General features: G+C 50.2%; 1 protein-coding gene across 5 annotated transcripts in view; it reads left to right on the top strand.

Moving 5' to 3' along the window:
- Nucleotides 1-12,150, top strand: part of MTMR1 (myotubularin related protein 1) — a 61,679-nt gene that overhangs the window by 37,485 nt on the left and 12,044 nt on the right. For all 5 annotated transcript variants that reach the window (XM_031446526.2, XM_064483305.1, XM_031446528.2 and 2 more), the window contains 3 exons: nucleotides 4,118-4,303; nucleotides 4,765-4,971; nucleotides 9,825-9,917. In XM_031446526.2, the coding sequence (XP_031302386.2) occupies nucleotides 4,118-4,303; nucleotides 4,765-4,971; nucleotides 9,825-9,917 (486 nt within the window). The remainder of the gene's footprint in view (nucleotides 1-4,117; nucleotides 4,304-4,764; nucleotides 4,972-9,824; nucleotides 9,918-12,150) is intronic.

Here is a 12,150-nt window from a genome sequence, read left to right as displayed (position 1 = left end):
GAGGAGACCCCAAGGAGGGAGGGGGAGGTCCTAGATACCAGGAGAGGAGGGGTGTCCTGGGGGAGAACTGGCCGAGCTCAGGCTGCTAAAACAAAATATTAGAGGTTGGGTAACCAATAAACAACAAATGTGTTTCTCAGAGCAATGGAAGCTGAGAAGTCCAAGATCAAGATGCCAGTGGGTTCTGTGTTGGTGGGAGCCTGCTTCCCTTCTTGCCGTGTCCTCACATTGCAGAGAGCAGAAAGGGGCGAGCTCTTTGCAGGCTCCACCTCCATCCCCTTATCCTCTGCCAAAGGCCACACCCTCTAACACCTGCACATTGGGGGTTAGGGTTTCAACATGTGAATTTGAAGGGACACACTTAGTCTGCAACGGGGGAGGTGTGGGGACTTTGGGGTCTGAGGGTGCGGGAATCCTGCCCTGCCACTTCGTGCCTTTGGGAGTAGCCTGCCCTCTCGGAGGCTTCAGCATTCTCACCTGGGAGCCCTCCTGGCTGCTGAGGGTTGGCACCCAGTGGACCGAGAGCGCGGCAGGCTTCTGGCCAGCCCGCCTGAAATCAGGGCAGCTGCGTCCATCCTGCAGCTGCTGCCTCCCAGCGGGTCGGCTTTCTGTTCCCCGAGGGTTAGGTTGGCCCTGTCGCCGATGCTATCCGCTTCTTCGCAGGGACTTGGGGGCCAGTGAGGAGCGGTGTCCCAACACCACTGGCTTCTCTCTGGAACCCTCCTTGGCCCCGCCGAGAGAGGTCTGGCCAGCAAGCTCATGTCTTCCAGAACTCTCCCAGCCCCCTTGCCCTGTTCCTGCTGGAGTAGAGGTGGGGCCCCCCGCACCTTCCTTCCCCTTGTCGCGAGACCTCCAGGTGCCTGCTCTCCGTCCTGGCATGTGGTAGGCACGCATGCTCAGTTGCTTCCGTCGCCCGGTGTTCTGGTGGTCATTTGTCTTATTTGGATCTTTAGTAATCAGTTTCCAGGCAACAGATTGGCTTTAACTACATTCTGCTGGTTAACACGTGCTCCCTCTGAGCTAAAGTGCTTGCTTGGTGTGAGGGCCGAGCACCCCTCCAGGGGCCTCTTCTCCGGATCCCCTCCGGGTTCCCAGCGGCGGGACCGGGGCTGATTTACCCGCCATCTCGTGGCTTTGTGCACGGTAGGTGCTGGGTGAGGGGATAAGAAACCAGTGCTCGAGTGTGGGGTGGGGGGGGGCAGCAGACTTGGTACGGATTAGCTTTCGTTAAGAGAATCTACTTAATTAGCATTTGATCCCCCCAGTGACCCTCTGCAGCTTTTACGGCGAGAGAGCTGAGGTACAAGAGAAGGTGAGGGTCCCGTAGCTACTTGGGTGGCCAAGCTGGGATCACAGACCCCCTCTCCCTGCCACCAAAGTGCCTTCAGCCACTTCACAGGCTGCTGCTGCCTCGGTCAGCAGTGTCTTCAGCGGCTGCTGTGGGTGTTTCTCCCGAGGAGCAGAGCTACAGCAGGGAGGCAGGGCCGTGCTCTAGAGCACCCTGTCCAGCGCTGGTGTGTGGGTGTTCCGAGAGTGCTGTGTTGAATTGAAAGTGTCTCAGGGAATTCTGTGGAATGCCCTGGAGTACAAACTGGCGTCCAGACACACAGTTCTCTTCTTTTCCTCTCAGTCGTGTTTGCAAGCTTTATCAGATACTCAGCACCTGCTCCTCCACCCGGGGGACGGGGCTTTCGGCCTCCCGTGGGCTCTGGCCTCCCTGGGACTGTGCCCTCTGCCTGCTCGGGTGCAGACTCCCATCCTCTCGGCCCCGGGCTCCTGCGGCCCGCACCTGGGCTCGCCAGCCCTGCAGCACCCCTGCCCGCCTCCATGCCCACAGCCTGGGCTGCTGAGCATCCAGGAGAACCACGGGCTCAGCGGGCAGGCTGGAGTCACTCCACATTCACGCCGGGATGCTCCTGCCTCACCTGGGGCCTCAGGCTTCCCGGGGTCTGCTTCCTTCTTCCCAGAGAACAAAGCAACCCTCAGACAGGCGCTCCCTTCCCGTCTGTGCCCCGCAGCCTGCCCCCAGCCGCCTGCCTGCTCAGCCCTCCCTTTCCCCTCTGCTGACTCCTTCCCACCAAGTCTTTCCCATCAGTGTTCCCTTCCAGCTGGCACCGCGGCTCTCCTGCCCTTCTCGGATGGCTTCTTGGAGGAGGTGTCTCTTTGATACCCCTTGGGCCATGCGAAACCGGCTCCCATCCCTCTCTCTGCCCAGACTGTTCACGGCAAGGCCAAGCCCCTTCTCATCATGACCTCATGAGCTGTGGACACCACTGAGTACCTTCTCCTTTTCAGAAGACTCCTTTCCCTTTTCTCTTTATCCTCCAAGCCTTGGCTGCTCTCCTCAAGGTGTGCGCTGCCCTCGAGCGCTCGACGCTACACCTGCTAGTCATAGCCCAGCCTCTCCTCTGAGCCCGAGAATGCGTATCCTGCGGCCTGGCGACATCTCCACTTCAGTTCTCACGAGCATTATATGCTCCCTGTACTCGAAGCCGAACACTCTGTTCCTTCTCCAAAAACTATTCCAGAGTTTACAATTTTGTGACTTCCAGTCTATTCCCAATGTTGTACGATGGTGGTCAGGATGGAAACCCTGTGCCCACTGGCAGCCGCTGCCTTCCCCCCCCCCCCGCACCCCCTGCCAGCCACTAATTTACTTTCTACGTAGATTTCCGCGTCTGGACATTTCACATAAATGGAATCACACGACCTGTGGTCTTATGTGCCCTCTGTCACTTAGTGGAATGTTTTTCAGGTTCCTCCTTGTGTAGCTGAGTCAGCACTCCATCCCTTTGTGTAGCAGAAGAATATTCCAGTGTATGGAGAGACCACATTTTGTTCACCGCTCAGTCACTGATGGACACTGGGGTCGCCGCCACACTTCAGCTGTTGCAGATGCTGCTGCTGTGATTTGTCGTGTACAAGTTTTCACATGAAAGTTTTCATTTCTGTGGGAGTTGGAATTGCTGGGTCATCTGGTAGTTCTGTTTAACATTTTGCAGAGCCATGAAACCTTTTTCCACAGAGACTGCACAATTTTCATTTCTACCAGTAATTTATTAGGGCTTCACTTACTCCATATTCTTATAACGGATGTGTTTTGCGTGTTGACCTCTACCACATATAAGCTAATTATAGACCAGCATTTGTTACGAGAGTACCAAGGGGTGAGCCATAGCCCCCTGTTTTGTTGCATTTGTACTTTATTTTACTTAAATTATTTAAATGAATCTCCTTGTTTGGGACAGTTTTATACAGAATACAGAAACAAACGGTTTTATACAGAAGTTTTGCAGTGGTACAACTTTTTTATTCAGATAAATAGTACTAACAGACAGAACCTTTGAAAATCCAATTCATCTTGTTGAAAATCTAATTCGTCTTGTGTAAGATCCAGTTGTTAATCGTTTTACTAACTGATGATGGGTAATGGAGGACTGTTATGAGTTGGATTGTGTTTCCATTGAAAAAATGCTGGAGTCCTAACTCCTGGTACCTTTGTGGCCCTGATTTGAAGTAGTCTTCGTAAATGTAATCAAGTTAAGATGAAGTCATATTGAATTAGAAGGGACCTTATTCCAGTCTGGCTGGTGTCCTTAAGAGAAGGGACAGAGATACAAGGAGAGGGTCATGTGAAATGGGGCAGACAGAGATGAATGTGTCTGTAAACCAGGAACACCAAAGGCTGCCGGAAACTGGAAGAGGCAAAGAAGGATCCTCCCCAAGAGGGCTCTGGGGGAGCACGGCCTTGCCAGCACCTCGATGCTGGGCTTCCAGCCTCCAGAACTGAGAGGACGAGTTTCTCAGATTGCGGTACTTTGTCTCAGCAGCCCTGGGACACTCATGCAAGGATGTAGGAGGTTTATTATAAACAGATGAGCTTGTTGCTTTTTTAATGGTCCCTGTCTGGTAACAGTAGAAAGGATAGAAAAGTTAACTCAATTGTGCTTAAAAGAAGAAGAAGAAGAAGAAGAAGAAGAAGAAGAAGAAAGGAATCACCTAATAACACATGTAATCTCCATTTTCCCACAAAAGATAATTAAAAATTTGTTTAAACAATAAAGAAAAACAAAAAGTGAACTCAGGTGAAGTGATGTCTATCTTTTGTTTCTCACAGGCAAAGGGCGGGGGCTATGAAAGTGAAAGTGCTTACCCGAATGCAGAACTCGTGTTCTTGGAGATCCACAACATTCACGTGATGAGAGAGTCTCTGCGGAAACTGAAAGAGATCGTGTACCCGTCCATTGACGAGGCGCGGTGGCTGTCCAACGTGGACGGGACGCACTGGCTGGAGTACATAAGGGTACGCAGAGGGCCCGTCCTTTACATGCCTTCTGGTTAAGGTTTCTCTGCATCTGGGCCGTAAAGCTACGCAGCTGTCTATCCAGGGGTTTCTCAACATTGCAAAGAGGCACATCTTTGCTGGGTACTTGAGCTTCCTGAGCTTTCATAGTTTCCAAGGGCAGCATCCAAACTGTGGTCTTTGTTGGGGGCTTTTGTGACAGAATACAAAGGACTAATGGTTGCCTCAGATCAGGGTTTTAAAGTACTTTGTGGCCTTTTGACAAAGGACCTTATTTACTACTGTCATTTTTCTTACTGGAAGTTTTTCTTTTTTCTTTTTCTCTTCCCCCACAATACTGATGTTTCCTAGTGATTCTCAAATTGATTGCATTCTTGTTTGGTTTATTGACCTGAACAGAATTCTTTTTGCTGTAGTAGAAATTAAATGGAGCCTAGTTTAATGTGCCTTCTTTTCTGAAGATGCTTCTTGCTGGGGCAGTGAGAATTGCTGATAAAATAGAATCTGGGAAAACCTCGGTGGTGGTGCACTGCAGTGACGGTTGGGACCGAACGGCCCAGCTGACGTCCCTGGCCATGCTGATGCTGGACAGTTATTACCGTACCATTAAAGGATTCGAGGCTCTCATAGAAAAGGAGTGGATCAGCTTTGGACATAGGTTTGCACTGGTAAGTTGAGACGGAGAGGTGCATGCTAGACTGTTTTGCTCTGGCATATGTGTATCACGCATCACACACACACACACAAAGGCTTTGTGCCCTGTATGAGACCTGAATTGCCATAATAGAATGCCATGGACCTCAGCATCATATGTTCCTGGTAGGACATTCTATTCTGTATGTGTGTAGGTGTGCCTTTTTTAAAAACAAAACAAATGATGTAAAAACTCTTATAACCTAGAATTAACCTTCTTAAAGTCTATAGTTCAGTGGCATTGAGTGCATCCGCAGTGTTGTGCAGCCACCACCTCTCTCTAGTTCCAAAACATTTTCATCACCCCCAGAAGAAAACCCCATGCACATTAAGTAGTCACTCCTCGTTTTCTCCTCCACCCAGCCCCTGACCACTGCTAATCTGCTTTCCATCCCCCTGGATTTGCCTGTTCCAGGAACCTTGTGTAAGTGGAGTCATACAGTATTTGTCTTTCTGTGACTGGCTTATTTCACTAAGTACAATGTTTTCAAGGTTTATCCATATAGCATCGATCAAATTGTAATTCTTTTTCGTGGCTGAATAGTATTCCATTGTGTGGACATAATTTCCATTGTATGGCTATCCTGCATTTTATTTATCCATTTACCTGTTGATGGACACTTGGGTTATTTCCACCTGTTAGTGGTGGTGAATAATACTGCTGTGAACATTGGTGTACAAGATTTTGCCATACAAAATACTGTAAGACTGGGTGGCTTAAACAACAGAAGTTTATCATCTCATTGTTCTGGAGGCCGGAGGTCCAAGATCAAGGTTCTGGCAGGGTTGGTGTCTCCTGAGGCCCCTCTCCTTGGCTTACAAATGGCTGCCTTCTTGCTGTGTCCCCACATGGCCTCTCCTCTGTGCACGCACATCCCTGCTATCTCTGTGAGTCCAAATTTCCTTTTCCTATGAAATACCAGTCAGACTGCGGGTTAGGACTTCAACATATGTATTGGGGGAGGCACAGTTCAGCCCAGAACAGCCTGCTTTCACACTTGGGTGTATACCTAGAGGTGGAATTGCTGGGGCATCTGGTAGGGCATTCTTGGGCTGCTGTTTGTGTCCTAGTTCAAGTGGTCTTGAATCCCTGTCCAGGCCTTTGAGCCGCTGGGGATTCATGTGAACTGTGCACTGAGCTGGAATACTCTGAAGCCCCGCTTGGACTCGCCCGTGGAAAGCCTGGATGGGCAGTGAGAGGACTCCAGCAGCACCCACTGGGGGGCACCAGGTGCGTGCTATGACGGGGAGGCGGGGCAGTGCCCCCGTTGCTGAGCCGTGTGCCCTTTGGGAGCTGTGGTCCTACCCTCAGACACATCCCTTCCCTCCCTGTGCCTTGGTTTCCCTTCTCTGAAACAGAGTGCTGCAGAGGAGGGAGGATGAGCTTCTGTGTGTCAGGTGCTTAGGACAGGGCCCGGCCTGCGCCAAGTCCTGGATAAATGTTAGCTCCTGCTGTTAATTTAAACAGTATCATGAGCTCCTGTGTTGCTTCCCCCTCAGCGAAGGCTGGGAGAGGCTGTGGCGTCTTTCCCAGGCTTGCACCTACCTGGCTATCCCTGAAGACCCACAGTCCATTCTCTTCCACCTTTCCTCCCCAGACTCTGTCCTGGGCGACAGACAGCTGGCAGGGGCCCTTTACTTTCCCAGCTGTTTAGGGTGGAGTCAACATTCAAACAGTGTTTTCCAGCCTGCAGCCACCCACCTACTGGTCCTTCTGCTCTGCTGGCCCTCAGGTTTCTGTGGATGAGCAGTGTGAGCTCCTACCTGAAGCCGGTTTCTGTCCTTGCCCACCTGTCCCATCATCCGCCTCTCGGACCTTCTCACGGACTGCTCTCCAGCTGTTCCTGCCCCCATTCCCCTCTGCCCTAGATCATTCCCGTCGGTATGGAAACATGCTGTGACTTCTCCCGCCCTCTTCACCACACTCCCCTGTCCAGCTGTCACCCCAAATACCTGCTCCCCTTTTCAGCAAAGCTCCGCAAAACTAGTCTGTACTCACTCTCACTGTTTCTCTTGAACCCAGTTCAGTCAAGTGTCCTCCTCACAACCTTGCTCCGCCCTGAGACTGCTCTTGTCACAGCCACCAGTGACTGCCACTCTGTCACGTCCTCCTCTCGTTTGGCCTGAGCATCTGAAACTGTTGATTGTCCCCTTCTTGTAGAAGCACTTTCTTCCCTTGGATATTCACAACCTTTTGAATTTCCTCCTACCTCTGGCCTCCTCTGTCCCCAACTTCTTAATGTTGGGGTGCCCCAGGGCTCAGTCCTTGGATCATCTTTCTCTATGTTTAATCCCTTGCTGATCCCAGCCCATCCTATGACTTTAAATACATAGATTGCAACTCTATCATCTCTTCCATACTGCCTCTGACGCCAGCTTGGTTCACGCCTGGCCATCTCCTGTGGGACTATTATAGCAGTCTCCTAAGTAGCCTCTCTGTCACTCATCCCCTTCCAATCCACTGTCCCCCCATCCCCATAGCAGATCTGCTGCCGCTGCTCCCCCGCATGGATCCCTCCGAGCCTTCCCCGGCTTGCTAGCTTGTGGGCCGACTCCACAGCACCACATTTGAGGCTGCTGGTGATCCGGCCCTAAGCTGCTTTTCCAGCCTCGCCTCCCCACCCTCCCCGGGCTCAGCCATGCCCAGCTACTTGCAGCACCCCTGGTGTCCCCCACCGCCTTCACTGCTTCTAATTCAGTCCGTCTTTGGCCAGCCAGGAAGCAGGTTCCTCCTAGTCTTTCAAGATTGATTCCAGGGCTGGGGAGTAGAGCTCAGTGGTAGAGTGCATGCTTGGTGTGGACACGGTCCTGGGTTCAATCCCCAGTGCCTCTGTTAAATGGAAAAAAAAAAGATTTATTTCAAATGAGACCTCCTCCATGACTGTAACTTGTGACTTTCCCTCCCGGTTCCCTCCTCCTGCCCATCCCAGGGTGGCCACTTGTTCCTCTGTGCCCCACCATACCCATCTCCAGCCAGGAAGCCCTTGCACGCTTTATTGCCTTTGTGATTTGCAGGTCTTTCTCCCACAACCAGACCGTTTGTCCTGGCGCCCCAGGTGCCTAGCCAAGGGCCTGGCCTCTATTGGACACCGTGAAGCTGCCTGAAGCCCTGCGGGCCAGGCGGGGTGCCTTGTGCACACTGTACGAGTCCAGTGTATGTCTATTAAAAGAAGGAGTGAATCCTAAACTGCGAAATGTCGGTACAAAACTTCCCCTGGTGCCTGAAATACGGAGAAGCAGATTCCACAAGTTATTTTATAAAGGAGGAGTACAGATCTAGGACAGTGCATGCAGCCGCCATGCAGAACAGTAGGGTAGGTCCTCAAACAATTACAAATAGACCTACCATACGACCCGGTACGTCTGCTTCTGCTTATAGACATAAAAAAAGTGAAAACTGAGACTCAAACACTTCTTTGCACATCCATGTTCATAGCAGCATGATTCACAGTAGCCCAAAGGTGGAATCAACCCAGTGTCCCTCAACAGATGAACGGACAAACAGAATGTGGTCTATCCATACAATGGGCTATTATTCAGCTTTAGAAGGGAAGACAGTTCTTACACCTGCTACAACATGGATGAACTATGAGGACATTATGCCAAGTGAAAGAAGCCAGTTGCAAAAGGACAGATAAATTGTATGATTCCACGTATATGAGGTATCTAGAGCAGTCAGACCTATACAGACAAAGGGTGGTGGGTGCCATGGACTGCGGGAGGGGAGCAGGGAGTTAACTGTTCAATGGGGACACTGTTTCCACATGGGAAGATGAGAAAGTTCTGGAGATGGATGGTGCTGATGGTTGCACAACAACGTGAATGTACTTAGTGTCACTGACCTATACACTTAAAATGGTTACGATAGTAAATTTGGTATGTATATTTCGCTACAATTAACATTTTTTTAAAAAGGCAGTACAGTGTTATTCTGAAGTGTTCATGTTGACTTGGTCATTTCTTTCTTATGTCTTTCCTGGTGGAAATCTCATAGATCTAGTATTTCTCACTCTTCCTATGTCATGACCACCTTGTATCTTCATAACTTTTCTCATCCTTTTGCTTAGTCATCAGATTATGTGAAGCTTCTGTTAGAATGCTCACTCCTGAGCCGTTTTTTAACTTGACACTTTCAATATTTTTTTCAGTCCTGTTTATGTGTTTGAAACTATCTTTTACCTTTTAGTATGAATCTCTTAGCATCTTCTAAAATAGCAAAAGGTATGACATACACTACTGGTGTCAATTATATCTCAAAACTGGAAAAAACCCAGAAATACCATACTGGACTGCCTGAAGGGCTCCCCGTTACCATTTCAGGAGTGAGATTTTTTGAGGTTCTCTGAGTCATGTGGAATTGGCTAAAACTCGCAGATTATTAATTGTTATTTTGATTCTCAGACTTCCTGACATTTCTGAAAAATGGAAAAAAAGCTACTCTTGTGGAGAAAATGACAGTCATAATGTGCTTTATGAGCTGCTAATTGCTGGTCCCATGCTGACATTGTGCACTTGGTGTGGTGGCTACGGCCAACCCCATCATTTGGACTGAAAAGTTTACTGGCCATTTGCTTATAACTTCTTGATCTCGGTATTAAAGTGAAATTATAAAACAATCAACATGTAAAAATATAGTACACTGAAATTTTGTTTCCTAAGAGTAATGGAACTCAGTTCAATTCAATGAACATTTTTGAGTGCCTTTTATGTGCCAGGAATCGTTAGGCCTTGGGACATATAAATGAGACATGATTCTTGCCACTAGGCAATTTAAAGTGACTTTCGAGAGGACCTACATTAAAATGTTTAACCTCTTGATTCTTTTCAGCGAGTGGGCCATGGCAATGACAACCACGCAGATGCTGACCGGTCCCCTATATTCCTGCAGTTTATTGATTGTGTTTGGCAAATGACGAGACAGGTGAGAGGGTTCAAGTATGTTTCTGACCTTTATAGTCTGATTCAAATATGTCTTAAAGGTAAAGAGAAACTTTAATTTTATGTTCATTCAAAGTGATATGTGTGTGTGTTAAATATGACCCCTTCTGTTATTTAACTCAGTTTGATTCTAATTCACTTGGAAATATAAGCAGAAAGTTGGAAACAACCAACTTCACACCAAAAGGTACTTTTCTTGTGTGAATGGTTTTTGTCCGTCATGCGGTCCAGCAGGTGTGCAAATGCTGCCTCTCAGTCCGGCCTCCCGTGTGCTCTGTCCGTCTGTCTGTCTGTGTCTGGGAGGGCACACACAGACCCCTGCTGGGCAGGTCCGGGAAGAGTCACCAGGTGTTGGAAATGGGGATGTGTCTGAACAAAGGGGATGAGACCAGGGACTCCAGGAATCCTCCCACCCCGAGGTGAGGAGGGAAATGAGTGTCCCAGGATAGGGTGGCCTAGGACAGCAGAGGGGAAGCTGCTGAGCTCCGTGTACGGGCCGATGGTCGGCAGGCCAGAAGGCACGTGCTCTTTTATTTCCCACCTCTCCCACCTGAAACCCGAGTCTGGGGTCTTATCCTCAGTGGGATGCAGTGCCAGAGAAATGGACCTGGATTCAAAGCCAGTGGAGAGAGACCAAGGGACAGAGAGAGAAGGGACAACAGAAATAGAGGCAGTGAAAGGGCCATGGTGGGGAGGGGCCGGGAGGGAGAAAGGGCAAACCACAGACAGCCCTTTCCAGGGCGCCTGCTGCCCAGTCTAGCTTCCCGGGGGGGGGGGGGGGGGGGGAGGGGCTGGGGGAAGAGAGGCTAGGAAAGCACGGCCTGGGTGCGCTCCTTCCTGCTGACCCGGAGGTCTGGCCATGGCTGCCTTAGTCACAGGAAGGGGACCAGCTGGCAAGACTGCTGGCGACTTGTAGTGACCCCTGATTGAGCCGCCTGGCCACCTTATTGCAATTCCCCTGGAGCCTTTTAAAGGCCTTCCGCCTCCCCACCTCGGAGAGTCTGAAATCCCAGTCCTCGCCACTGGGTGCTGATGTGAGTGTGTTGGGACAGGAAAGGGGTTGAGACCCACGGCACTGCCCACAGCGCCCCTCGCCACGTCTCCACCTCAGCTTGTGGGTGCCAGGGCGGGGCCTGGAAACTTGTAAAGCTGTGCCTGCTTGGGCCCCGGCCCTGGAGGCCCTTCTTCCTGCGGGCCTGGGGGAAGGTCCAAGTGTGTGTAGTTCATCAACGTTCCCCAGGTGGTTCTGATGTGAGAATGAGGTAGAGGACCAGTGATCCAGACAGTGGTGCCAAGCATAGTCCTGGGGCCAGTAGCCTCTGCCTCTCCCCATCCCCAGCTGAGAGATGCAGATTCTCTGGCTGCCCCCGACGCTGACGCTGCGGGGCTTTGGGCAGCCCTCAGTCAGGAGCCCTCCAGGGAGCCTGCTCTGCCAGCTTCTGCGCTGCTCAGACTCTAATGAGCACACAGTTCCCCTGGGCATCTTATCCAAATGCAGGTTCTGATTCAGGGGTCTGGGGCAGAGCCTGAGAGCCCACATTTCTAACAAGCTCCCAGGTCATGCTGCTGGTCCACGGATCACACTGGAGTAGTGGGGATCTCGAGAGACTAGACATACTTTCAGAAATAAGAAAACAAAGGGAGGTGGGCGGGGTTCTAAGTGGCCAAAGCAGATTTTCCAGAGTCCTCAGGCCCTCCCTTAGAACTTACTTGGACTTTTAGACCCAGCTTCCCCAAGCTAGGTGGGCTCTGTTTTCTGAGTGCCAGGTCACAGCTGACTCAAAGCAGTCAATTAGAAGGGTGGGGAGTGGGAAGAGGGGTGGTCTCAGAGGTAGGCTCCCGATAGTATGAGTAACAGGTAACGGGTAACAGCATACACATACTCAAAAGGCATGGAGGCTGGCCCGAAGTCTTACTGCTTCATAGTGCCATGTACTTGCTGTTTGTATTGATGCCAAGCCAGTAACAAAATTAAATGATGGTTACATTCAGGTTAAGACAGGAAAGTACGAAATACATTTTAGAAAAATTGCATAAGAAGGTTGAACACAGAAAATAATTCTGATGCTTCTCAAGGGATAAACACCATTTTTGTAGCTTATTCCTCCCAAATGTCTAGATAAATTGTGTGTGTGTGTAACACCTTCAAGCTGACTTCATTCTTCATATTGCTTAGTGCCTATTTCTATGTCTCATCTATATAATTCTTCTTATGT

The sequence above is a fragment of the Camelus dromedarius genome, chromosome X (genome assembly GCF_036321535.1).
Source record: "Camelus dromedarius isolate mCamDro1 chromosome X, mCamDro1.pat, whole genome shotgun sequence".
Taxonomy (NCBI): domain Eukaryota; kingdom Metazoa; phylum Chordata; class Mammalia; order Artiodactyla; family Camelidae; genus Camelus; species Camelus dromedarius.
The sequence above is the reverse complement of the archived record's forward strand: the minus strand, read 5'-3'. Positions and strand labels throughout refer to the sequence as shown.